The sequence below is a fragment of the Nyctereutes procyonoides genome, unplaced genomic scaffold (assembly GCF_905146905.1).
Source record: "Nyctereutes procyonoides isolate TBG_1078 unplaced genomic scaffold, NYPRO_anot_genome, whole genome shotgun sequence".
Lineage (NCBI taxonomy): Eukaryota > Metazoa > Chordata > Mammalia > Carnivora > Canidae > Nyctereutes > Nyctereutes procyonoides.
Genome location: NW_026575020.1, coordinates 32,904,358 through 32,931,756, shown reverse-complemented (window position 1 = coordinate 32,931,756; position 27,399 = coordinate 32,904,358). Strand labels below are relative to the sequence as shown.

Genomic DNA, 27,399 nt, shown 5'->3' with positions numbered 1-27,399 from the left:
TGGAATTGGATAGAACAAGCCATATTCCTTTGTTCCTGCTCCAGAACATCTTAGTTATTGGCCTCTTGTCTTTTCTATAGATTTTAAATTCACCTTGTCACTTCATTTCACAGTAAAATGGGCACTTACCTGGCAATGCAGTGACTCTATACATCAATTAGGAGGTAACTAACATTTTATAATGTCGGGTGTTCTAATCTAAGAACATAAACTCTTCTTTCCATTACTTTGGTGTTCCATAGGGTCTCTCAGCTCATATTTGATAGCTTGAGACACAAAGAATTCACACATATTTTGTTGGCATTCTTCCACCTAGAAGGAAACACTCTTTGCATCACCTGATACCTCCCGGGGGTGCAAGCAAAGAGCCAGTAGGAAGTGAGCATTACCCTGGGAGTTGAGAAACTGTGGGCAGACTGGGGCTAGTTTCTGTGCCCTGTAAGAGCTGGGAGCCTCTTCGACGTAGAAGAACTGAGGACATGATGCTGGGTAGAGTCGCCAGGGCCCTTGGGGCCCACAGGTCAGCTCCTTCTGTGCCTGTGAACGAGACCAGCTGCCCAGGCTCCGGACACCTGTCCAGGTGAGGTGGACTTGAAGCTGGTAACTCTGCACTTACCACCATGTAGAGGGCCCATGGTTACACCCTCCACATGCATTTTCCAAGGGCGCCCAACACTTGACTTCATCCTCAGATGAGGACACCGACCAGGGCCCCAGGGGGGAGGGCGGGACAAGGTTGTAATACATGCTCACTCTCAGGCCTGGGACGGGCCCCGGGAGCCTCGCCTCTGGGTCTCCACTCTATCACCAAGAGGCAGAAAGTGCCCTTTGCACTGTCTTCCTGTGGGCATGCAGAGAGTGTCCCTCAAATTCTCTAATCCAGGGGTTCTCACGCTCATGTGGGAACTGTTCTTGCACATCCCTGCTGTCACCCCAGACTGTCTGGTTCAGCAGATTCAGAGATAAAAGGAGCAGAGTCTCACTCCAGATCCTAAGCAGCTGGATGGAGCTGTGCCTCAGGAGAACAGCCTTTCCAAAGGGAGGGCAAACTGTGGAGGAGGCACGAATAGCACCTTCCAGCCCGTGGCAGAGACACTCCAGGTTGTGGCGGCTCCCTGCCCTCGGCCCCCGCAGGACCCTGTGCTGTCAGGCACCCCCGAGACACCCCCAGGCCTCTGACCCGGATGTTTTGGCTTCGGGATCCACACGATCAAATGCCACCAAGTAAATCAACCTCTGCTCCCAAATCCGAGGACCCTTGCTCTGTGTCCTGGGAGCAAACACATCCCTCTCCAGGGGACCCACAAGGACCCCTGGTGGCTCAGGAATTCTCTGAGCACCTGTCCAAGGGCTGGGGGTGAAATTTCAACATTGACCCAAAATCCCCGAGTTTCCCAGAAATATTTAGGGTTATTAGTAATTGAAAGTCCCCAGTGTTCATGCAGCTCTTTCTAAATGCCACGGATCCTGCTCAGATGGAAACATTTGCAGCATCTAAGGAATCCTCCTCCACAGCCCTCTTCCCATCCTCCTGGAGCCCAGAGGACAGAGGCCCAGGGGGGCGGAGGGATGTGCCCGAGGACACACAGCACTGAGGAGCTGGGCTCCCCTTGGGCAGGGAGGACTCCAAGGCCATCTCCTCCCGCCTGACCAGCACCCATGGACGGGCAATCAGGGGGACAGAGCACGTCTACACCAGAGGCGGGGGAACCCAGGTCCAGGCTGACCGTCCAGTGGTGCGCAGCAGTCAGCCCAGGCTCGGGGTCCCCTCGCAGGGCAGTCTGTCACAGGATCTGCTGGGGCCTCGGGCCCAGGCAGGGCGCACCCACCGACACTTGGTGTCTCTCTGCAGAGGCGAAGGTGCTAGATCTGGAGGGTTCTGACAAGCTCACCATCCTCCGAGGCTGCCCGGGGCTGCCAGGGGCCGTGGGGTCCAAGGGAGACGCAGGCGTCGATGGAGCGAGAGGTAGGCACTCCGGGCTCGGGGTGGGGTGACCCAGAGCCTGCTCTTCTCCAGGTAGAGCCCGGGGTGGCCATGCCCCCTGCACTTGCAGGTGGGGGCGCGGGTCTTGCCCTGCACACAGTGGGGTCAGAGCCACGCGGCTCTGCTGTGGGTGGAGTCAGATCCTCGGGGGAGGGGCTCACGATGGCCCGACTTCCACGGCATCCGGGGGGGCAGTGCCCACCGGCTCACCCTGCACGGAACCCACTGCAGGAGAGGCCGGCCGTGTCCCATGGGGACCGGTGGGACAGGATCTCCCGGGATGTGCCCCGTGTTCCAGGCGCTGACTAGACCATAGGGCTCCATGGGGGCAGCTGGGCCAGGGCCCTGCACACAGGTCAGCGGAGCCAGGGGTCAGCGGTGGCCCTGGGGCTGGGGCTGCAGGTGACTATCTGGTCTCCACTTGGGCCTGGGCTTCTCCCAGGGGCTGCTCAGTGTACCCTAGGGCAGCTCCGTCCACCCCAGGGCAGCTGGGTCCACCCCAGGGGCAGCTCCATCCACCCTGGGGCAGCTCTGTCCACCCTGGGGCAACTCTGTCCATCCAGGGGCAGCTGGGTTCATCCCAGGGCAGCCCCATCCACCCCAGGCAGATCCGTCCACCCCGTGGGCAGCCTTCTGAGGATAAGTAGTGCTGGGTGGACCTTACTACTTGGGGCAAAGAGCTCACGTGGAATCGTTGGGCTGCACCTTTGTCCACGATGCCTGTGTCCTTGGAGTCCCTGGGAAGGCCGGACCACCGGGACCCAAAGCTAACAACATGATAAAGAGTGAGGACCCCTGTGTGGGACCCTGGTCTGTTCATAGAAGATGAGAGAGGAGCACAGACAGAGGACGGGGAGTTTGGGAGAGAGAGACAGGGAGGGACAGAGTGGCAGAGTGACGGGGAGGGACAGGTCATAGGTCCATTTCCAAGGAGCCTGGAGATCGTGTATGACCTGAGTCCTGGGTGGGGGGTCCTGGGTCTCCAGTGACCTCTCCTTTGGGGGGGCAGGATCCCAGGCCTCGGGGTCCCCTTCCCTCCTTGGAGACCCTGACATTAGAAACCTTGGGGAGCCAGCTGGTCCTGACTGTCACTGTCTACAGGTTTTCCAGTGAAGGACCAACAGCTCCGTGAACTTCTGCAATTGGGCCTCCTGCAAGCAGGGCTCCGGCAGTCAGCTGGGGGAATTCTGGCTGGGGAATGAGAATATCCACACACTGACCACCCAGGGTAGGGCCCGACACCCCCTGCCCTGACCTCAGTCTGGGCCCTGGATCGAGGCCCTTGTCCCTCGTCCTGCGGGCGCTGCACTCTGACAGCAGGAGGCACTGGATCTGCACCAGCCTGCGCATGGGGGCGCTTAGAACCTATGAACGTTACAGTCAGAAGCATCAGGGATATTGGAGTGAACATGGCTCTGGTCTCAAGTGTCTGGGACCCAGAGCAACTAGTGACCCTGAGGCGGTTGGGATTCAGGTTAGTGGGTCTCCCACTCCTGCCTGGTGGTCTTTCATGGAAACAGAATTTAGGCCTGTGTAGACCCCTGCCTTGCCTCCAGGTCTGGCATGGGGAAGTTGCCCATGGGCCCCTGCACCCTGAGAGAGGGGTTTTCACCTCTGTCCTTAATATATGTTCATGGCTGGTCCCAAAAGTACCTGCAAAATTGCAGATCCTTTTCCCCTTAGCACCGGGGCAGCCTCTAAGGGATCCCCTCATGGGCATCAAATTTTGCAGAAAAAACTACAATTACAGCTTCTCAAGCTGGTGTGCTAGTGTTTGCAGGAGAATTTATACTTTAAAAATAGTTGGGTTTCATTCCATCTAGTGGACACCAATCTCAAAATTCCAGGCATGGCTTACAGACTAGCTGGGAAGATTCTTAGAACAGAACATAATCCGGGAGGTTCTCACATTCAACATTCCCACTCAAAGGCTCCTGGATGCCAAGCCTACACATTCCTTAAGCATTTACCCAAACACGGCACTTCCTGTGCCTGGCAGCAGGAGGTTTTTGGGACCTGACAACCTTTCTGCAACAGGAACCAGCAAGCTCCGTGTGGACCTCGTGGACTTCGAGGGCAAGTACACACCATTCAAGGCCGCGAGCAGGCCGAGAAGTACAGGCTGGTCCTGGGAGCCTTCGTTGAGGGCAGTACAGGTGAGGGTCCACCTGGGGCTGAGGATGGACCTGCTTCACATCCTGGCTCTGTGTGCCCTCAGTGACCCTGGGCTTCCCTTCCCCCATTCCAGCTTCTCCTGTGATACCTGCATCTCGGTGAGCATGGGGACCAGTGACAGGGTCAGCTCTGCTCCCAGGGCTATGTGGGGCCTCAGGTCCCAACTCTCATCCCCATGGCACATGGACCAAAATCCCGACCTCCCCCCTGTTCTCAGAGCCCAGTTTCAGAGCTATGCTCCAGGGCACACAAGCCCCATTGGGCATTCTTCCCTGAAAGGACTACCTGGGGGTATGAGCAGGGGAAGCACTTCCTGCAGAGCTGGGGGTTCTAGTGGGCACTAAGAACCACAAGCAACAGGAGCCCGTGTGACTGAGGAACCCGGAGTGACACATGCAGGTGGAGGGAGACCAGGAAGAGGGCCTTGGAGCGTGTGCACCCTGGACTCACGTGGCCTCACTTGGGATGCCAAGGAAAGCACAGGGCAGGGCCCCTTGGGCCCATTTTGTAGGTGGTACAGGGAGGCTGGAAGGGGAGAGGCTGCAGATCCAGAAGTGAGCTTCCCGCTTAGGGCTGACGACAGAGCAGGGCAACCCCAACAGGGGACGACCCCCAGAGGAGAGACACAGGCAGGCGGAGAGGACCGTCCTGACAGTCGTCAGGGTCCTGGGGAAGTGGGAGGGGGGGGGACAATGCACCATGGGGGGCAGGTCGTGTGCCTCCTGCTCCCTCTCTCTTTCCAAGGCCTGGACGGGAGCTCAGTCGACACACCTCCACAGTGAGGGGGATGCTAACAAGATGAGGGAGGCAGGGCTCTTCCCAGCACCCCCACCCACCCTTCCTCCCCGAGCAGGTGATTCTCTGCCGTCCCACAAGGACTGCTTCTTCTCCACCACAGACCAGGACAGTGACCTGAGATCTCCAGCCTGTGGAACCCTGGATGTCTGCTGTCCAACCTGGATGGTCTCTACCTGGGGGGGTCCTCACAAGAGCTCTGAGAATGGCATCAACTGGAAGTCACAGATGGGCTAGGGTTAGAGCTATGGGGTGTCAGAGGTGAATGGTGGGGCCATGACGAGCCCACCAGCACAGCGACGCCCCCCCGTCCCTTGTCACCCCTCACCTCCCAGCCCTGCAAACCCAGCATCTCAAAGCCCCTTCCCTTCCCACCAACAGTGGGCCCAACATGTATGCCCACAGCCGCCCCCAGAAGCAAGAGGATGTTTTTAAGAGTTTGCTTTCCAACAGACCCGATTTTGGGGGGTGGGGTGTCCGGTTTCTTAAAATCAGTCCATGAGAGCATTTGCCCAGCTATGGTTCAACAGATGCTCCTGAGCTCACTCGGTCGGGGTGGGGAGTGCCCACTTGGCAGATGCAAGCCCTGTGTCCAGAGACGGCAAAGGGTCTTCCCCCTGGTGAGCAGCACCTAGCCTCAGGAACCCCATGAATTGACCCGGGGAGCCCCCTCCCTCACCCCAGGTCTCCGGCAGCCCCTCCCTCTGCAGCATCTTTGCACAGCCTGGAACGTCCCTTTGAACCTAGGAAACTCTCTATTTTTTTTTATTTTATTTTTTTAATAAATTAATTTTTATTGGTGTTCAATTTACCAACATACAGAATAACACCCAGTGTTCATCCCGTCAAGTGTCCCCTCAGTGCCCGTCACCCATTCACCCCCACCCCCCGCCCTCCTCCCCTTCCACCACCCCTAGTTCGGGAAACTCTCTTTAAAAAGGAAGAAACGTTAAGTAGACATGTTTCTGCTTCCACCGGTGCAGAGTGGGTGCTGCAGGCCACTGCACCCCGTGAACTGCTGGTCCACCCCGAGAGGTGGGGCCACACCCAGGCACCTGCGGCCCAGGGGTGGGCCGGGCTGAGCAAGCCCCACACGAGGCTATGGAGCAGTGTCCCCTCCTCTGACCTATGATAGCTTCTTAACTGGGGTTTTACAAGCACCAGACACAAAGGAATGGGTTGATCAATCGGCCGCACTGAAACCAAGAGCTCCTGTTTATCAAAGAGCACCTCCGGAGACCAGAAGGGAAGCCACGGAGGGGTAGGCTCGCTCTGTCACATGGATGTGTGGCTTTCTCTGCCACCACTGCGGCTCATTACCAAAACCATAGTGGCTTTAGAGTGACAGAAATGCCGTCCCCACGTTCGACGTCCCCCCACCAGGTCTCGCTGGGCAGAAACAAGTGACCAGCAGGGCCATGTTCCTTCTGGGGCCTGTTTCACCACTTTTTCCAGCATCTAGAGGTCACTGTCATTCCTTGACTTGAGGCTCCTTCCCCTGATGTCACAGTCAGCGACGTCCCCTGTCTGACCCCGCTCCCGATGCCGCTTCTCCCTCTGAGCAGAGCCAGGAAGGCCTCTCTGCCTGGAAGGACAAGAGATCAGGTGGGTCCCCTGCACAATCCAGGGCCGGCCCCCATCATTGGGTCCTTAACTAGCACCGTCTGCCAAGTCCCTTTGGCCATGTCAGGTGACACAGTCCACCCGTTCTGGGGACTGGGGCGGGGAACCGTCGGCAGGTGGCATATGATTCTGCTATGGCCAACTATTGAGAGAAAAAGCACTGTCTCATATCCAGAATACTTGAAGAGCACCAACGGATCAATCTAGAATGTGTAACGGCTCAGTCCAAAGTGGGTAAGAGATCTGAACAGATGCATCACAAAAGATGGTACCCATGGGATGAATATATTTTTGTAAAAGTTCTCGATGTTATCAGTTCTTGGGGAAACGCGCATCGTAACCAAAAGGAGGTACAAAACACACTCGTGGGCCGGCCAGAAGTGGGCCAGTGATGCTGTGCTCTAGAGGGATTCTCACACGCTGCTAGAAGCGCCCGGAACCAGGTAGACCCTTCTGGGGTTATCGGCATTAACTCTGCTAACTGAAGACACACATCCCGGTGACCTGGCAATTCTGCTCCCCGAGCCCGGGGGTGGCATGAGCAGCAGTACGCACTGGGAAGCACAGCCGCACACGCAGAAGCACACACATATGCCTAGGGACAGCCGCCAGAGAAGCACCAGGAGGGTGTGCAGGGGGGGACCCCCCTGGCCCTCATGGAGTTGTTCCCAACAGTAAGGATGGCCCCATGGTAGCCGGGGATGCATGCCTCAGTGGTAAACAGACACAAGGAGACAGCGATTGCTTTGGGGGGCAGGGCGGGTGGTGCCTGGGAGGGACGTAGGTGGCCCACGTGGTGCAGGTAGTGCTTCCTGGCACGTCCCATTTCTTCTCCTGGGTGTCGACTGTGCGCTGGCTACACGGAGATCAAAATACGTGGGCAACACTTTTCACGGCTTGTGTGTACATAGTACGTTCCCAGTTTAAAGCTATCTTTAAAAAAGCACACTCCCAGAATCCAGGAACATGGGCGACTTGCATGTCTGTCTTTCCCTCCCCTCGGGGGTCTTTGACCCAGGGCAGTCCCTGCAGCCTTCTCGTGGACCCAAGCCATCCACCAGGTCCTCGCCAGTCTCCTGGGAAAGCCAAATCATCAGGCTCATTGGGACGGCCTCTCATTCGGAGTAGGTAAGCATCCTAGGAACCTGGGACAACTTGCATTAAGTGTAGAAATCGTGAATACAATAAGTCAGAGGATTATGACTTACTGAGTTAAGTTATCTGGACAGGTTTGATTTTTCAGTCTTACGTTTAAAGAATTTTCCCTGGGACGCCTGGGTGGTTCAGTGGTTGAGCATCTGCCTTGGGCTCAGGGTGTGATCTCAAGGTCTTCAGATTGAGTCCCACATTGGGGTCCCCACAAGGAACCTGCTTCTCCCTCTGCCTATGTCTCTGTCTCTCTGTGTGCCTCTCATGAATAAATAAATAAAATAGTAAAAAATAAAATAAAATAAAGCATTTGCCCTGTTATAGAGAGAGCCTCCCAAATCCCATCTCCCAGATGGGTAATTAACTAATGGACTCGGTCCTGTAACATTGCAAGGAAATCTTAGTGCGTGTCTACACGGGGTTAGAATACGTGAGACACCTGGGGGTCACTGCATTTCTAAGTGAAATTAGTCGGGTTTCTAGAAATTAATTAGCACGAGGATGATCCTGTGCATTAGACTACTGAACTGCCCAAGAGGGGATTTGAATCTCTTCTTGCACATTATTATTGCGATCTGAAGTGTTGAGGTAGTTAATGAATTAAACCTGTAGTCCTCCAAAGGCCCCGAAAAGCTGACTATTAAGATTTTCAGGTCTTATGAATAGAAAAGCAAGCTCTGCAGACCAAATGGAAAAGATTGGGGAAGAGCTGCGTTTTCGGTTGTTTTATCACGTGGCTTTCAGAAACCACGCATTGATTTTAAAAGGCAAAAGAAAAGTTTTCTAAGCACAAATCGGCACATTTTAGTGCTGGTTGGATCTGCTCCATCTGGGCGTTTGGGGGATGAAACGAGTACAAGAACTGCGGGGGTGCCCAGGTCATCGAGGCTCCCGGGGGGCAGGGTCATCACCCTGAGCACCTGTCTTCTGCTCTCTGGCCCCCATCTGTAGCCGCAGGTATTTTCATTACTCGCCCCCACCAGCCTGTCAGCATACGTCCTTGTCCTACTCCCCCAGTGCTGAGCCTTGAGCACCTCTTACAGCCAAGGGAAGTGGTCCTTTTATGGCTTCACCGGTGCAGACCTTCTTCCCAAGCCCATAACCACATCCCCTCCTACCTTTTGTCATCACTGCTGCGACCCTGCTTCACCCACCTGCCCGAGCCCCGCGGACAGGGATGCTGGTGCCATGGCGCCGTACCCTCTGCCTCACGCTGCCTGTCTGCACCCTTGCCCTGTGGGGCTTGATCTTATTCCTTCTCCCTTTCTGTTTTGTTGGTTTTTTTTTTTTTTATCTTTTTCTTTTTTTGGATGCAGGTCCACTGGTGATAAATTAGGTCCACTTTAGTTTCCTGAAAACATTTTCATCCTGCCTCCCTTTCAAAGAACCTCTTACCTGGTGGTGGAATTCTAGATGGGCAGTTTTTCTCAGCCCCTGAAAGTGTGCATCCAGTGTTCCTAGATGCCGCGATTTCTGCACAGTCTTAGGGCTGCCCCTCTGAAGGTGGATGACCCTCTTCCTCGGGTTGTTTATGAGGGTTTCCTCTCTGCCTCTTGCCCCCAGCTGTGCTGTGACGCGTGCACGAGGCCTGCTCCCGCACCATCCGCTCCCCCTGCTTCAAATGCTCCACTTACACGTGCGGGTGATGTTCTTACTACGTGCCCATGGCTCCCGGCTGTTTTCCGCATTTTCACCTGCCCTCCACCCTGGCTTCAGTCCACATATTCTCGGCCAAGCTCTCTCCTGGGCAGTGGTGAAGCCCCCCACCCCTGCTCAGTCCCCCAGCCTTTGCCAGGCAGCCCTGGAAAGACCTACTCTGTCCCCACGACCTCAGGTCCTGGTGGGTGTTCCACCTGTGGTCACCGCCATTGCCTCGGAGAATCTATGGACTTTGCCTCACTCTAGTAATGAGTTCACCATGAAGTCCGGTCCCTGTTTTCTCATGCATTTGTGGGAACAGGAGTGTGTGCCTGCAGCTGTGCCTTCTGACGGCAGCTATTCCCCTTGGTCACCCTGTTTAAGTGGCCACCCTGTATTCATCTGAGGGGACAGTCATCCTCCTATTGGCAGGGGCTTACATATATCTGTGACTTAGCATGGGATGCGTCTATGCCACGGTCAGTCCGCACCTGTGAAGTTTTCTCTAGAAAGAAGCCCCCTAGTGAGCCTGCTGATTCAAAGCATTTAAACATTTCTTTATGCAAGTGACCCTAGTGACCCAACATGGGAAACGCCAAGATCACGACAGCGCCTCAGTTCAAGGCATTCTCCCCCTTGAGCACGTCGGGCAGACCTGGTCCCAGCTCAGCATTCTTAGTGCTTGCATCTACTTGTGTCTGGGCTCGCTCTCACCTCCTGCTCTGAGGACTCGCTGGTGGGAGGAGGCAGGAAGGCAGACGCTCACTGGGCCTGTCCTCTGTGGGCCACCTGCCATGTCGCATGGGCTTCCCCACATGGCTCACCATCAGAGGCAGCAGGAGGCCGTCCACAAACCCAGACCCTTGTGCCCGCTGAGATCTTGGTCTCGCAGGTCTGGGATGAGCCCCCGACTCTGTATTTTTAAGGCCCTCCCAGGTGGTTCTGAGGGACTCTCAGGTTTGGGAATCATTGTGCACCATTTGATGATTGGAGGGCAAGCGACTGGAAGTCCCGCACCCTGTGGTGGGCACAGCAAAGCTTATATGGGAGAGGATGGTGGAGCCAGATGGGACAGCCGGCCTGAGCACAAATGTGTCTCAACCTTCGTGAGGACGCAGCCCGGAGACAGGTGCTACAGGACTGGTGGACATTAGGCGCCACACCCGTGCCACTCACGGTGCCTAAGCTTCTCAGACTCGGGCCTCCCATGGAGGCGAGCAGGCCAGGGCCTCGTGCGAGCCTGTCACTCACTGTTGGCTAGGGTTATTTTGTTCCTTCTACTCTGGATGTGTGTGCATTCTGCCCTTGACCCCAAGGCCCTGGCCAGCAGCCCAGGGCCGGCCCTTTCTGGGGGCTTTGAACGTCCACTTGCCCCCCAGGGCTGAGTTCTGCAGGGAGCAGGGCCAGCTCCATGAGGGGAGGCGCTCTACTGCTCCGGGCCGCACCGGGCAGGCTGCCCAACACGGCAGCGGCCTCTCACCTGCAGGTCTTTGGAGCAAGACCACATGGCCGTCTGTCCGGGGTTGGGGAGCCACCGATTCTTGCTCTGTATGGAAACACGAACCAGATCAGCTGCCCCTTATTTTCCGATCCCAAGATTTGACGGTTTACTGTTCAACCCTGGTTGCAATTGAGAAAGCTGCTCTGGTGGTGGAAGGCGCAGGACTCTAGGAGGGCCGTATTCGCTGCTTTGGGACAGATGGACATTTCCAGATGGTTCCTGCCTCTCCCGCCTTCCTGACTGGGACGGCTGCCATGTAACGGGGTGGGTGGAGGGGGGGGTGGGTGCTCCCAGCCTTCTGTGCAGCTCCAGGAATCAGATAATTGACCGCCCCCTCCCCATATGGCTGATCAGTCACCGGGACAACAACGAAACAGAGCAGCTCGCGTGTGGCTGGGGAAACGGGAAGGGGCACATGTGGGCTCCACACCCAGGGCACATTTTAGGATGAGGGTGCACGCACAGGGTTCCTGTCTCTCCTCCCCACATCCATCCATCCGTCCATCCCTACCCAGGCCACCTCTGTCGAGGTTAAGTGACCACCAGCTCCTTAGCCTTCGATGTCAGAGCTGGAAGACAAGACAGACCTGTTTCGGTCCCAGGTCCAGGTCAGGCACCCCTGGGGGCCAGTCAGTGCTGGGGCAAGTAGGGACCTGGCCCCCCTCCCACCCTGCCAGCTGGCTTCTCCGTGTTCTCTCCCCGACACGCTCCTCACGCTGGGTCTCTTGCTGGTTGAGGTGCCCACCCTCTGCCTCTATCGTCATGGGGATACCTGCTCTGGGCTCTCAGGCTTGAGGACAGAGGTGATGGTCAAGGCGGAGCCGCTCTGTCCCCAGCCCATTCCACGGGTCTTTTCCGTTGGGGGCTTTAAAAAAAATCCCATCTCTTACCTTTTGGGGTCTAGAAATGTTCTGCACTTTCCAGCTTGAATTCCTGGGCTGCTCTTCCCATTTTATCCTGCTCGTCAAAAACTGTGTGCTCCCCCCCAGGCTGTTTCCTCCCATGAGGCCCATTCGGCTAAAGAACAGTAAAGACTCAGGACCACGATGGAGGGTCTGGTTTGCAAAGGTTTCCCTCGGAGTGGCTGAGACCACGCACTGTCCAAGGTCATCGGGGACAGCAGCCGTGGGGGTCCCCGCCCGAGGCCACCCGTGTGCTGACCAAAGGGGAGGTGCACACATGGTCAACGAGGGCCCCCGGGTTCTGCCCCCCGAGACTGCGGCCGAGCCAGGCCAGCCCGACGCAGGGTCTGCACATGCTCTGCTGGGGTGCAGTGAGGACAGAGGGAGGGAAGCCTGACCCCGCGAGGACGGTTTGCTCGAGGCTACCATGCTGCTGGAAACTGTGTCATCCCCGGCTGGGCCGGGGGCATTCTCACGTACCCCAGAGATGGCTTTGCACCCACAGACCTTCCATCAGGTGAGGGCCAGGGGTGTGCGGCCTGGCATTGTCCTTCACCCCACTCGGTGAGCAGAGCCCTCCCAGGGAAGCTAGGGGAAGGTGGGGATCAGCCCCAGGAATCCTGAAGCCTTCTCCATCCCTTGGCTTTGGGAAGGGGTCTGGGTTCAGGTTTATTTATTTGCTGCTAATGATTCAGGAAGTTTTATTGTTTATTTAATTTTTTTAAAGATTTTATTAACTTATGAGAGAGAGAGAGCGTGAGCAGGGAGAGGGGCAGAGAGCAAAGCAGACTCCTGGCTGGGCAGTCTCCTAGGACCCTGGATCATGACCTGAGCCCAGATGTGTCACCCACCGAGTCTCCCAGGTGCTCCCAATGGTTCAGTGGTTTTAATCAGCCACCGCCCTGTCCTCAGGGTGGCCACCATCCTGCTTTGTCCTGGGCTGTGCTTTCCCAGCAGAGCAAGTGCTCAGCGTGCTAACACTGCCAGCCCCTGTGAGCCAGGACAGGCCGGTCTCCTACTCTTTGATTGGAGGCCACTGGGAGAGGACAGAGGCCCGGGGGGGCCGGGGGGCAGAGAGGCACCTCTGAGCCCCAGGAGCCCAGGGCAGCAGCTGTTTTCCTAGTGTGAAGCCGTGTGTGTCACCCACTGCCCTTCTCCCCAGCTGTCTGAAATTTCTCAGTGTGGCTGCGGCCTCCATGCCCCCATTCCCAGGCAATGCCCCCTCCCCAGTTCCTTTGAAGTGCAACACTCAGGACCTAAGGCACAGGTGTGGCCTGAGCTGCGTAGACAAAACTGTGGCATCTCCTCCTCAATGCTAGACATCATGCCCCCATTCATGCAGCCTAAGACATCACCCCTTTTCTGCTGAGCAGTATCGAGCTCCACCCAGACCTGCCTGAGCCTAAAACCCACCAGATGACCCCTTCCAAGTCCTATTCTTGTAAACGCTCTAAGGCATTTCGGATCCTTGGAAAAATTCGTGAACCTGGGTGAAAGAAAGGAGGGAGCAGAATAAGAGGGTTTTATTTGGGGGTGGGGTGCTAGGGTGAGAGCACAATGCTGGTTTGGGGCCCCTCGCAGCCACCAGATGTCCACTTTCTTCGAGGAGGGGGATGGGACACAGCGAGGGAGGAGCAGGTTCTCCCTCCGACTGCAGAGACCACAGGCAGCGGGGTTCTGCTGTGCCCCTCAACAGCCCCCTCGGCAAGTGTGGGCAGCCAGCCATGCAGGCAGAGAAGGTGCCACCCTCCAACCCCGGGGCGCGCACAGCGGAGCCCCGACACCCCCAGCAGAACAGCCATGACTCAGCCCAGCAGCCGTTGGGGTGGGGGGTCACAAGGGAAACAGGTAGAGCCGCCACCGAGGGGCCAGGGGCTCCTCCACCTGGATTGGAATGGCAGAGGGGAAACTGAGGCTGGACCCTAGCTGGGCAGCCAGGCCAGGAAGGGCGGCTCCTGGGAGCTGGGAGCAGGGGTGCAGGGAAAAGGGGAAATTGGTTATTCCATGAGGTCACTTAACATGAGCCTCTCCTGCTTCCAAATAGCTTGGACTGAATTTTTATACAGACTTTCTAAAATCTTACCAAGTCCTAAAAGCAAGAGAGAGTTTATAAACGAAATCAAGCAAAGCATCACGTTAAATAGTCATAAAAATTATTTTTTTCTTGCTTCTTAGCCTGTCTCTCCATTAAACAGATTTCTAGAACAAAACGTAGGAAAAATTCCTGCCTTGTCAGTCTGAATGAGTTTCCAGGCTCAAGGGTCTTATTTTTGCCTTCCGCATGAGGTACCCAGCACTCAAGAGGTTAAGTGTTTTCTCAAGATTTCATTGTTTCTTGGAAATCCTGGCTTCCTGAAGGAAGAGCACTCCCAGGACGACCCCGTTTCCAGGGCTGCAAGATCAAGACAAGGTCAAGGTCCAGGGCTGGGAGCTCGGCTGCGTGGGGCTGAGGCAGGATGCAGCCCTCCCTCCCCGGTTCAGGGCTGAGGATGGGGTCCTGCACTGGGTCCTCTCAGAGCAGGGGCAGGAAGGCAGCAGCAACCCCCCACCAAGAAAGGAGAAAAAACCACATAGGCTTTGCCAGAGGGATCCACACACGCCACACATGCCGCACACGCCAAATACTCCAACTTCTGTATTGTTCACACCCAGCGAAGCCCCCCGACCCCCGAAGGGACCCTTGGGGGCAAGAAGGTGGGCTCCCCCCTGGACCCTCCCAGATTCTCTGCAAAGTAGACAAGGCCCCCCGTGGTCACTTGAGGTTAGGGGGACCCAAACGGCAGCATGAGGGTCAAGCACCAGCCAATGCGGGGTCCTGCTACCCAGGCTGAGGATGGGGTCCCCTCAGGGCATGTGGGTAGCCGAGGGGGACACGGCTGGGCAGGCTGCTCAGCAAACAGAGGCTCCCATCCTGAGGACACTGCCATCCCTCAGATGGCCTGGCTGGCTCCCAGGACGCCTGTCCCTGCCCCGTGCACCTGCTGGCCAGGTGTGGGGTGACCTGGCCCGGCCCTCAGGGCAAAGGCCCCCACAGGGAGCTCAGAGCAGCCACACATCCCGCCTGGCCCCCTGAAGTCTCAATCATGGTCAAGGACCCATGGGCCTAGGGTCACCCTTTGCAGAGTGTCTGGGGCAGTCCCGAGTGAGCCCCACAGGAACCTGGAGGCCAGGGTGGTATGGCTCAGTGGGCAGAGCTGGGGTCTGGGACAAGATGGGTCACTTCTGAGCCCAGGTCAGCAGACACTTTCTGCAAGGGCTGACCTGGAAAGATTTTAAGACCTGGGGTTGTGGTTACAGGGTCTCCGTCTCCGCCTCTCAGCTCTGTCTGCAGCTTAACGTCTGTGGGACAGCAGACTGTGGCCACAGAGGATGCCGACCCAGGGGGCGCAGCCACAGACCCTGCTCTCCAAGACCCCCAGGGACTCCTCCTTCAGCCAGTAGGGCCCCTCCGGGTCAGGTCCCAGGGGATGCAACCAAAGGAACAGAGGCAGCATGGTCGGTGTCCAGGGCTGTGCAGGCAGTGGTGGCACCCACGAGCGCCCCACAAGGAAGCAAACGTCTTTATTGAGAAAACACATGGCCGGCGGGACCTGGTGGGTCCCTGTTCTCACCCCCGGGGATGGGAGGCAGGGCCTTAGTGCAGGAGACAGAACAGAGAAACAGGGCTCCACAGGGAGCAGGGTGGGGACCCCATGCTCCCTTCCCTGACAGCGCCCGCACCGCCTCCCTGAGGCCACCGTGTGCATGGAGCGCCCCATGCTAGGCCGGCCGCAGCTTCATCTCCGACACCTTGTAGCTGTAGTTGTAGCCTCTCCCAGACTTCCAGTTGACGCCGTTGGCAAAGCTGTCGTGGGGCCCCCGGAGGTAGAGACCATTGAGGTTCGACAGATGGCACTTAGAGTACCACCAGCCCCCCTTGTACAGCTCTGCACAGTTTTCCGTAGCTGAGTCGTTGTCCTGGTCTTTGGTGGAGAAGGGCTGGGTGTTGTGGTATGACAGGGAGTCGCCTGCACGGGGGAGAGTGGGGGCGAGGTCTGGGCAGGCCGGCCCCATCCAGGTGTGTGTGTCATGCACTGCACAACTCTAGGGGGTGCCAGGGGATGCTTGCTCTCTAGTACAGTGGCCTTGGCACGTACTCTCATTCCATCTGTCCCTGCCAGCTGGCAAGCGTCCTTCCTCGGAGGAAGGCCACTCACTGCCCTGGGACAGTTGGTGCATCACCAGGGAGCTCCAGGCATCACATAGTGGGAACGTGGGTGCCACAAGAAACCACCACATTACTGCCCTTTCCCTGGTTGTGTTGCTGATGCCGTACAGAACAGTCCCCCACCCCACCACTGGACTTGTTACTGGACATGACATGTTGTTTTTGTGGGTACCAGCAGGTATGGGTGACAGGATCCTCACAGATGGAAAAAGGACCATGTCGGGCGGCCACTACCCCATCCATGTGGCGCAGGGGTAGAAGGGGAAGCAGGGCCCCGAGCCCGGGGTGGACCCTCACCTGCACTGCCCTCCACGAAGGCCCCCAGGACCAGCCTGTACTTCTCAGCCTCACCCGCCACCTTGAACGATGTGTACTTGGCAAACTGGCGGTTGCCCTCGAAGTCCATGAGGTCCACACGGAGCTCACTGGTTCCTGGAGCAGAGGGGCTGTCAGGTCCCAGCCGGGGACTCCTCATCTCAGCCCCAGGAGGTGGGAATGCAGGAAAGTGTGCAGGGACCACGTGGACTCGGCATCCCAGGGAGGTCTCCACACGTTCAGATACAAAGTCCTTGGTTATACGAGGGGCCATGAAGACCCACATCCCACACGTCCTCCTACGGCACCTGATCCCCTCCTCGTTTCTGTCTGAGGGAACAGGACACTGTTCTACCTCAATGAAGCATATTTTCCTGGCAGGGTGTGACATCACAGCCCCGGGCCGTGGGCCACTTAGGGTTCCTGCACGGGGGACAGTCTGGAACACACTGGAGCAGCAGGATGGCCAAGGGGATCGTGCAGGGAGGACAGATGGACCCCTGGCAGCCTCCCCAGGACAGCGGCAAGTGGTCACAGCAGGCAGAGGAGCCCGAGTGTCAGGACGCTGCCCTCACCCAGACCCGTGCAGGTCAGGGACAGAGGACCTGGAGGAGGGACGGTCTGTCTTCCCCAAGCAGGCACTGCAGGGTCCCCGGAAGCCTCTGGTCCCTCCTGTCCCAGGACCTGAGACTCCATTGGCGCCCTGGATGCATGAAGCCTCCCCGGGGCCTTGATGTGTTCCCCCCGGACGTTGGGCACAGAGGCAGAGCCCCCATGAGCAGGCTGGTGCAGAATCAGTGCCTCCCGCTGTCAGAGTGCAGCCCCCGCAGGATGAGGGACAAGGGCTTCAATCCAGGGCCCAGGCTGAGGTCAGGACGCGGGGTATCGGGCCCTACCCTGGGCAGTCAGGGCGTGGATGTTCTCATTCCCCAGCCAGAACTCCCCCAGCTGACTGCCGAAGCCCTGCTTGTAGGAGGCCCAGTCGCGGAAGAAGTCCACGGAGCCATCGGTCCTTCGCTGGAAAACCTGTGGACAGCGAGAGGGTCAGGGCCCCAGGCCCTGTTAGGGTCACGGCTCACGGGGAGGCCTCCTAGCTCAGGGGGCAACCTGGCGGAGCAGCAGACACGGCCACGGGGCCTCATTTCAGGTCCCTCAGAGGATCTGAGGACAGAGCCCGCAAGGGAGGAGGGGGACACAGAGGAACAGAGAGGGTGGGCAACAAGCCCAAAGCCACACAGCTGGGGGTGTGGGCTCCCTTGGGCCTCACCCCAAAGTCTGGACTCCCCCCCATAAAGATTTACCCCCCACGAGCTGTCTGGTCCTCCCTGCCCTGGACCAGAGGCTCAGTCAGCCTGAGGGTGGGTGGTGGATAGTGTGACAAAGGCCACAGGACAGTGTCTTCCCTCTGGCAGACATGGGCTCTGGGGGACCCTCAAGCAGATCCCCCTCCTGAGCCCCCCCCCCCGAGCGGTTCCCTGGGGCCCTGCACTCACGGTCCAGCCCCCACTGTCCGTGTCCATGTCGCACAGCACAGTCAGGGGCCGGCAGTCGGGCAGGTAGATGGTGTGCCAGCCGCTCAGAAAGGTCCCCCTGGTCAGCAGCTCCCTGCAGGTCCGAGGTGCTGGGGATGCACCCAGGGCTGCCATCAGGCAGGAAGCCCTGGCTGGGGCGATGGGGCCCGTCGGCCCGGGCGCGGAGGGACCTGGGCCCGATGGGGACCAAGCCCCAGGCTGCCCAGCCAGGTCTCCCTGGCAGTCCTGTCCCCCCAGGGCCACCCAGCTCAGTCCAGGGTCCTTGGCCTGCAGGGGACGTTGTAGCTTCTGGACAACATCACCAGGGGCCTGCTGCCCACTGCTGAGCCACCCAGGGAGGGACCTGCGGCTGGAGTGTGGGGTCCTTGAGTTCTGGAACCCGAGCGAGGGGGGGGCGTCTGGTGGAGCCTTCCGTGGGGGTAGCAGGTGTCAGCTCAAGAGTGGGGGGGCAGTGGCGCGGTCGGTCACCTGTGTCGCAGGACTGAGGTGACCCAGGCTCTCCTGTGGGCAGGAGAGGACATGCACATCAGGGCCTGGAAACAGAAGCCCTGGCCCCTGCAGCCCCAGGAATACAGGGGAAGCAGAATGGGGGTCTGCCCAGGGCGGGAGGGCTGTGAGCCTGTCGGTCCCCGGGACAGATCTGCAGGGCCCTGCAGTGTCCTCCTGGCCCAGGAGCAGACAGTCTCTCTGGGCGCTGGGTGCCCACCAGGTGGGCCATGTGCCTGGGGCCTCCGGGTCTTCAGTGGGGTAGGAATGGACTTTTCACCTCCACCCACTGTCCCTCAGACTCAGAGCCTCTGCTCGGGGAGACATCTGGGGACAACAGGCTTTCAGGTCTGTGCCCCAGTCCTATGCTTTTTCTTGGTGCTCAGAGCACGCGACTAGGTCTCAGGGTTTGGGAGTTTGTCTCTTACATGTTGTTTGATAACAACGTTTCATAAGTGAGCATAAATAGGAGCATAAACAGGAGGGAGCATAAACAGGAGGGCAAGTGGGGGAAGGTCTGCACTCAGCAGTAATGACTCTGGCTGTCACTAGGGTCCCGGGTGGGGGGATTGCAGGGCTGTGACCCTCACAGAAAGGACGGCACCCTGAGCCCTGGCCCAGACCCTGGGCACTTCCCTGCCATTTCCCTGAAGAGACAGGAACTTGGGTCTGAAACCCATTCCCCCCGAGATGCCGCCAGGCTGACTGTGGCCTTGGGAGCCCCGCATGGCCAGAGCCTGTGGATGCGCCCCTGAACCTGGCCCAGGCTCACCTTTCTGCCCCTGCACGCCTCTCTCTCCTTGGTTTCCTGGAGAAGATACAGGAGGAAGGACCCCCGACAGAGAAGGTATGGTCAGTGCAGGGCTGCCCCAGGGCCTGGACGTCCCCATTGCTCTGTTGGATCCCCAAGGTTTCTAATGTCAGGGTCTCCAAGGAGGGAAGGGGACCCCGAGGCCTGGGATCCTGCCCCCCCAAAGGAGAGGTCACTGGAGACCCAGGACCCCCCACCCAGGACTCAGGTCATACACGATCTCCAGGCTCCTTGGAAATGGACCTATGACCTGTCTCTCCCTGTCACTCTGCCACTCTGTCCCTCCCTGTCTCTCTCTCCCAAACTCCCCGTCCTCTGTCTGTGCTCCTCTCTCATCTTCTATGAACAGACCAGGGTCCCACACAGGGGTCCTCACTCTTTATCATGTTGTTACCTTTGGGTCCCGGTGGTCCGGCCTTCCCAGGGACTCCAGCGGGACCAGGTGCTCCTGCAAACTCCAAGGACACAGGCATCGTGGACAAAGGTGCAGCCCAACGATTCCACATGAGCTCTTTGCCCCAAGTAGTAAGGTCTACCCAGCACTACTTATCCTCAGAAGGCTGCCCGTGGGGTGGACGGAACTGCCTGGGGTGGATGGGGCTGCCCTGGGATGGACCCAGCTGCCCCTGGATGGACAGAGCTGCCCCTCGGGTGGACCCAACTGCCCTGGGGTGGACGGAGCTGCCCTAGGGTACACCGAGCAGCCCCTGGGAGAAGCCCAGGCCCAAGTGGAGACCAGATAGTCACCTGCAGCCCCGGCCCCAGGGCCACCGCTGACCCCTGGCTCCGCTGACCTGTGTGCAGGGCCCTGGCCCAGCTGCCCCCACGGAGCCCTATGGTCTAGTCAGCGCCTGGAACACGGGGCACATCCCGGGAGATCCTGTCCCACCGGTCCCCATGGGACACGGCCGGCCTCTCCTGCAGTGGGTTCCGTGCAGGGTGAGCCGGTGGGCACTGCCCCCCCGGATGCCGTGGAAGTCGGGCCATCGTGAGCCCCTCCCCCGAGGATCTGACTCCACCCACAGCAGAGCCGCGTGGCTCTGACCCCACTGTGTGCAGGGCAAGACCCGCGCCCCCACCTGCAAGTGCAGGGGGCATGGCCACCCCGGGCTCTACCTGGAGAAGAGCAGGCTCTGGGTCACCCCACCCCGAGCCCGGGGTGCCTACCTCTCGCTCCATCGACGCCTGCGTCTCCCTTGGACCCCACGGCCCCTGGCAGCCCCGGGCAGCCTCGGAGGATGGTGAGCTTGCCAGAACCCTCCAGATCTAGCACCTTCGCCTCTGCAGAGAGACACCAAGTGTCGGTGGGTGCGCCCTGCCTGGGCCCGAGGCCCCAGCAGATCCTGTGGACAGACTGCCCTGCGAGGGGACCCCGAGCCTGGGCTGACCGCTGCGCACCACTGGACGGTCAGCCTGGACCTGGGTTCCCCCGCCTCTGGTGTAGACGTGCTCTGTCCCCCTGATTGCCCGTCCATGGGTGCTGGTCAGGCGGGAGGAGATGGCCTTGGAGTCCTCCCTGCCCAAGGGGAGCCCAGCTCCTCAGTGCTGTGTGTCCTCGGGCACATCCCTCCGCCCCCCTGGGCCTCTGTCCTCTGGGCTCCAGGAGGATGGGAAGAGGGCTGTGGAGGAGGATTCCTTAGATGCTGCAAATGTTTCCATCTGAGCAGGATCCGTGGCATTTAGAAAGAGCTGCATGAACACTGGGGACTTTCAATTACTAATAACCCTAAATATTTCTGGGAAACTCGGGGATTTTGGGTCAATGTTGAAATTTCACCCCCAGCCCTTGGACAGGTGCTCAGAGAATTCCTGAGCCACCAGGGGTCCTTGTGGGTCCCCTGGAGAGGGATGTGTTTGCTCCCAGGACACAGAGCAAGGGTCCTCGGATTTGGGAGCAGAGGTTGATTTACTTGGTGGCATTTGATCGTGTGGATCCCGAAGCCAAAACATCCGGGTCAGAGGCCTGGGGGTGTCTCGGGGGTGCCTGACAGCACAGGGTCCTGCGGGGGCCGGGGGCAGGGAGCCGCCACAACCTGGAGTGCTGTTCTGTCCTCCTCTCACTGCTCAGAACACGGTAGGCTTCATTTTAAACTTTGCTTCATTTTTTCTCATTCATAAAGAAGAGTTGGCAATTTTAGACAAATTAGGAAACACAATGTGTTTAGGGGAACAAATTTACTGTCCCGTGTTCTTCCAGTGAAGGATCCTGGTGTTTCCCGTCTCGAGGGTTCCAGGCCTTTCTTGGCAACTCCGGGTAAATCCCACTCCCCGTCCCGCCGACCCAGGTGAGTCTGGCACCAGCTGTGGCACTTGGACTCTTGGAAACACACCTGTTCTGTCCTTCCTGGTCCAGGACCTCCGGCAGGTCAGGGTGGGGGCAGGGGGCGCAGGGCAGGGGAAACAGCTCCTGAGCCCAGGTCTGGGAAAGGCGGGCAGGAGGCTGCTCTGTCTCCCCGCTCAGAGGCACAGCGGGGCACCCCTGCCCCAGAGCCTGACGGTCCTTCGGTACTGGGTGTGAGGTCCCCAGGACCCTGTGATTGCCTGCCCTGCACGTGGACCCTGTATCACCCCCCTGCACATGGACCCTGTGATTGCCCCCCTGCACATGGACCCTGAGCCCCGGAGGAGAAGGATTCCTCCGCAGGGTCCCCTGCTGACAGCGCGGGCCAGGGGTTGGGCCCATCACCTCGGGGTTGGACTTGCCCACCATCCTCTTCTGGGAAAAGACACTTAAAATGCGCCATCCCAAGGAATAATGAAGAGTTTTCACGGAGGGCTGAGCACAGGCCTGGCTTGCATGTGCAGGCTGCCAGCTTCCAGACCTGATCAAGGTTGAGCCTGCTCTCCTGGTGTCTGACTCACCTGGACAGGTGTCCTCAGTCGAGGCCACAGTGCACAGGAGGGCAGTGACAGCCAGGACGGCAGGTCCTGCAGCAAGTCTGCCCCGCTGCATGACTCTGGTGTGTGCAGCTGCGGGAGCTCCTGGCTCTCTGAGGCCGTGGCCTCCCCCTCTTAACCCCTGCCTTTATTTCTCTTCCCCGGGGGGCCACTTCCTTCCGAGGCTTGTGGCGCCAGCTAGAGTGACACAGTCCCATGCCCTGATAGCGAGCATCCTGTGTGACAGGCCTCCCTTCCCCTCATAGGGACACACTTCCCAGCAGAAGACCCCAAAGCCCTGTGTGGAGAAGGCCCAGCCTGCCTGTCTCTAAGGAACACTTGGGGCCCCTCCTCATTCTCTGGCTCTGCGAGATAATAATCCGAGGCCTTTCCTGGTTGGCAGAGTTTGGAGAGCTGCTCACTGGCCTACAGCAGGCTTCACGTCTCTGGCTGGTAGAAGGGCAGGGGAGGGCAGAGTGTCTGTAGGAGTCACTGGCCAGAGTGAAGAGGGGTGGCCTCCGACCAACTGCCAAGGGGTGGGGGGCGTGTGGGTGGTCGGGTCAGGGCCAGGGACGAGGCCAAAGAACAGTCTGTGAGCCTGGTGGCAGCAGCGTCACCAAAACAACAGGGAAGGGGTTGGAGTCACGTTGAAGCCACCCTGGGCCACTTGACACCCAGGCAGGGGCGTCTGCATCCCCACCTCGACCTCCAGGCATGGCGTGAGCATCGTGACACCCATGTCAGACAACACCACGTGGGTGTCAGGGATCTCCTAGAGAGCACTTCAGTGTCCGTGGGTGGTGTGGTTCTTACAGGTCCCCCAGGGAGACACTCAGGGGAAATGGTGATTAAGCTGCCCCAGGCAGCTTTGAATTTAGTGCAGGTGCCCTCTTACGAGGGAGAAGAGGGGGACAGGCCCCCGGAGAGAGGACGTGGCTTCAGGAGAGGCAACCCTGCTCTGGAGGAACTTCCAAAGGTCTGGTGGTCTGTGACCGGCTGCCTGTGCGTGGGGTCACCCTTGGCCTCCCACCTGGCCGACGGAGCCCCCGGAGGGATGGCATCCAGGCCCCCATGGGAGGAGCTGCCTCCAGGTGGATGCAGGGTCCAGGGAAAGCCTCCTCCCAGGTTTCTCAAGTGTTCTCAAGCTCAAAATAACAAGCCAACGTGGCATATGTTGGGGTGGCACATCCTGCTGCCCTCAACTCTGACTGGTCATAGGCAGGGAGATGCCACACCCCAGTGACAGGAAGAGGTGGCTTCCTGGGGACCCGCAGAGGGTCTGCTCTCAGAGTCCTGGGCAGGACCCACCCAGACAGCCGGGGCGGCCCCTTGGAGCCACGTCTGGAAGCCACTGCGTCCTACCCGCCTGGCCTGGCTCTGCGAGTCAGGCATGGGTACGTGTGCTGCCCTCTGGGTGTAAACAGGTCAAGGGACAGAAGTGCGTAGCCCTGATAGTGGAGCATAACGAACTCCGTGGCAATTTGGTGTTCTGAGTATTGGTGATATTTAAGAGAATTCGGTCTATTATAGTACAACCCGATAATCGATTGAAAATGTGACCTTAGGACACCTGGGTGGCTCAGCAGTTGAGCATCTGCCTTCGGCTCAGGGCATGATCCTGGGGTCCTGGGATCGAGTCCCGCATCGGGCTCCCCGCAGGGAGCCTGCTTCTCCCTCTGCCTATGTCTCTGCCTCTCTCTGTGTCTCTCATGAATAAATAAATAAAATATTTAAGAAAAAAAAAGAAAAGAAAATGTGACCTTGACTCATGGAACCGGTTGGTGATTTCATGTGGAAATGGTGCTGTGTTTATAGCCTTGGAACAGGGAAGAGAGCCCTAAGTTCATCGTGCTCATATATTTGCCTTATTGGATTTCTAAAAATTAGCTGATGCCTTGAAGCTTTCTTGAAAGGCAGACAAACCAAAATGTTGGGATGGAAATTGGGACGTACTCGCTTTGTGAACACGGCTATGATGTTTTCAGCTGTCCGACTTCCTACGTCGGCAAACGCAACAAGAACTATTCATGGGTCCCTTGAAGAGAGTCATGGGAACATGCCTGTTATGTACAGTCAGGTTTGTAAGTCAAACTTAAAAGCTGAAGGAATCACTGGACTTTCAAGGCTGTAATCGTAACACAGAGGACAAACCACATTTGAATTCTTTGTAAAGACAGGAGTACACCGAGTGGCCTTCTCTATGCAAGGAACCGAAGGAAACCTAGCCGTGAAACATCTCGGGGGGGACCTACGTCCATGGGGCAAGGGTCAGGCGCAGGGGCATCTCTGGTCCTAGATGGTGGAACTGAGGCCCAGAGAAGGAAGGAAGCTGCCAGGGGCCACACAGCCTGTTACCCTGAGTGTCAGGGTTAGAACCTGGCTCCCCGGAGTCCCTGGGATGCTCGCGCTGCCACCCTCTGTGTCCCTCTGTTCTTCTCCCTCTATCCTGTCTCCCACCCCCTGCATGGGGACAGGGCTTGCACTCAGATCAGCCTCACGAGCGAGAGAGAGAGGAGGGCTATTTAGTGAGCACCTACTACGCATAGTACAGGCCCTGTGGCACCACGGGAACCGAAGTAGACAGGCCCCTGCGCTCTTGGGAAGGCAGAAAACAAACAAATAGACAAACAAATACATGAGAACAACATGATAGGATACGATATGCTTGAGAAAGCCAAGTGCACTAGGAAGGACGCCTGAAGAGAGCATCATCAAGGTCCATTAGCCCGAAGCAGGTGAAACCTGAACTCTCCATGGCTTCCCACAGGACAGTGATGCCAGCGCACTGTGGGGGCTCCTGGTGGGCATCCCCCCTCCCAGAAGCGTCTTGGGGACCCACATCTTCTCCAGCAGCTGTCTCTGCCATCTTCCCCAAGCAGCCCCTCTCCGGAGGGTCATCGTCACTCCAGCTGAGCATGGAGGCTGTGCAGGGGCAGCTTCAGGCCTGGGGTGGGGGGTAGTCCCCACGCCTCCCTCTCACCCTGCCTCCTGCAGTGGCCAGTGCCTGTCTGACCCCTGGTCATGTGCCGATGGAGGGGGTTGGTGGCGGGGCGGAGGAAGTAGGTGTTGCTGAGCACATGGGACAAAGGACTGACACTACCCAGAGACACGTGTTCAAGGTCACTGTTTAACCAAGATGCTCTTCCACTCATTGACTCGCATCCTGACCCACCCCTGGAGATGCATTTTTCCTAAGTGGGCATAGTGCCAGGTCCCGGGTTCTCATCCGCCTCCCACCACCCACCTCCCCCCCGCCACTCAAAGTACAACACTTGACTGCCTACCGTCTTGCTCTTGACTTGCTACCCCCACATCCTTCTCTCTCTCCCCCCTTTCCTTGGTTGACCTCTCTGCCTTGACTCTTTGGCTCTACTTCTTTGTGTGGGATTCCCCGGTCATGCAGGGATCATGTGGTGCACTGTACATCACCACGGTCCCCTCGGGGGACTATTTCTCCAGGTCACCACAAACTCACATAGGAATGCCACACAACCCTTTATCCTGCAGTTGTTGTGGATTTTGCTGCTACAGACATTACGGGCTTCCACAATGCATTTCTATTATTTGTATCTTAAATTTTTCAATTGTCTTTGGACAGCCTCTCTCAAAGAGAGGGGGGCAGGTATTTTGTGCATATTTGCCAGCTCTGCTGTGCTCTTCATTTCTGCCTCAGGATCTGCATTTCCACTTGGAATCATTTCCCATCCGCCTGAAGAACTTCCTTCCTTGCTTCGGGGAATGGGGGTCTGCAGAAGACAGATTCCTGTCACTTATGATTGTCTGGAAGTGTCCTTTCTTCACCTTCATTCCTGAATACTGACTTTGCTAGAATTGTATTCTAAGTGAGGAATTTCCACCTCTTAGCACCTCAGGACATCCTTCCGCCACCCGCTGCTGCCAGGAGAAGCTCCCCGGCCTCGTCCCTGCCGCCTGCTTCTCCCGGCCCGGCCCCCGTGGCTTCTAGCAGCTTGCCTGGGGATGATCTTCCTTCTAGTGCCCCTGCGTGGGTTTCACAGAGTTCTCGGATCTGCAGATCCATGCTGCGGATTGAATGTAGACATTTTGGGCTAACACTTCGTATAGTCTTCGGGCCCTTGCCCCTTACACCTTTCAGCTTTTGACAGCAACTATACTCTTGCAAGTTGGCTCAGTACCTTCCCCTTAATTAAGGTTTTATTCACTTTTTATGTAACCCTTGTCTTCTATATTTCGGTTTGGAGTAAAGCATCAACATGTTCTCAGAGTTGTCCACCCAATGGATTTTTTTATTTCAGATATTACTGTTTTTATTTCTGATATTTCGTTTCTTAGAGCTTCCTTATCTCTTTTGAAATCCCTCCCTTCCCCAGCCACATTATCCATCTTTCTTATATGCTATATGAAATCTATCTACTTATTTTTGAAGTCCATGTCTATAAATTCCAACATCTGAGGCACCATTCATTTGCTTCTATAGACATTTTACCTCTTGATCACAGGTCACGTTTTCCTGCTCTCGTGTGTGTCTAGTAAACCTTGAGTCTATGTGAGACACTGTGGACATTATGTTACAGAGACTCTGGACTCTGTGCTCTTCCTGAGAAGAGAGCTGAGCTTTGTGCTGGCAGCAAGGGACCAAGGCTGGATAGGGAGGCCCTATTCTGTTCCTAATCCTAGGGGATAACTTCAGGCCTTTTACTCAAGGGTTGGTCTCCTGGGGTTTCAATAGGAAGCCTGACGTGTTTCTCTGATCCATCGTGTGAATTCAAGGAGCTGGATAGTGCTGGCATCTCCGCTCAGCTGTGCCAGCCTGCCAGCAGCTCTCCACCACACCCCCAGCACCTCACCTCTTCCCTCTTCAGACCAGCAGTGAGCCAAGGACAGGCCAGGCTGGCGTGAGCAGCTTTTTGTGAGAAGCTTCCCCGCATGGCTTCCATATCTTCAGGGTTTCCCAGCTCATCTCCAGTGCTCTGTAGCCAGATCTCCAACTCCAAGTCCCCAGCCTGCTCAGACAGCCTCCTTCTGCAATGCTCCCACTGCATTATCGTGACTGGGTGGGGGCCTTCAGGAGAAAGTTGGGGGATGACACATTTTCCCCATGTGGCTCCCTTCTCTCTGGCTTACCCCACATCCAGGGTCTGCCTCTTGTCGCTCCACATTGTCCTTAAATAGTTGTGTTTTCATAGGTACTCTGGAACTTATTGTTTCTATTGGCAGGCGAGTTAATATAATGTAAGCTGTCTCCCAATTTTCAGACACTAGGAGTCTGCAGACTGAGTCTTCTCAGCTCTTTGTTTCATAGGGCCGCTCTGAGGAGGTGGCATTTGAGGAGAGAATGGAAAGCCATGAGTCAGATACACAGCATTTCAGGTGGGAGTCTTAAAGCTCGGTGGATCTGAGCCAGAGCAAGGAGGCAGATGTCAGA

General features: G+C 57.5%; 1 protein-coding gene and 1 pseudogene across 1 annotated transcript; one reads left to right on the top strand and one right to left on the bottom strand.

Annotated features, from left to right (window-relative positions):
- Window positions 1-1,954: 1,954 nt before the first annotated feature.
- On the top strand, window positions 1,955-5,191 carry LOC129499137 (ficolin-2-like; annotated as a pseudogene).
- A 10,071-nt stretch (window positions 5,192-15,262) lies between these two features.
- Window positions 15,263-22,107, bottom strand: FCN2 (ficolin 2). Its single transcript, XM_055328423.1, has 9 exons — window positions 21,981-22,107; window positions 20,286-20,399; window positions 19,513-19,566; window positions 19,080-19,115; window positions 18,290-18,322; window positions 17,783-17,910; window positions 17,186-17,315; window positions 16,272-16,406; window positions 15,263-15,774 (listed from the first exon to the last, which is right to left on the bottom strand). The coding sequence occupies exons 1-9, from the start codon at window positions 22,069-22,071 to the stop codon at window positions 15,527-15,529; spliced, it is 969 nt and encodes a 322-aa protein (XP_055184398.1). The 5' UTR covers window positions 22,072-22,107; the 3' UTR covers window positions 15,263-15,526.
- Window positions 22,108-27,399: the final 5,292 nt, after the last annotated feature.

Excerpts from the sequence above, each read along its gene's own strand:
- FCN2 (XM_055328423.1), bottom strand. The coding sequence starts at position 22,071 with ATGCAGCGGGGCAGACTTGCTGCAGGACCTGCCGTCCTGGCTGTCACT. Across the intron at positions 19,567-20,285 it reads AGGCGTCGATGGAGCGAGAG|GAGCACCTGGTCCCGCTGGA; the intron begins GTAGGCACCCCG and ends TGGAGTTTGCAG. Across the intron at positions 17,911-18,289 it reads ACCTCAGTCCTGCGACACAG|CACCTCGGACCTGCAGGGAG; the intron begins GTGACCGACCGC and ends GTGCATCCCCAG.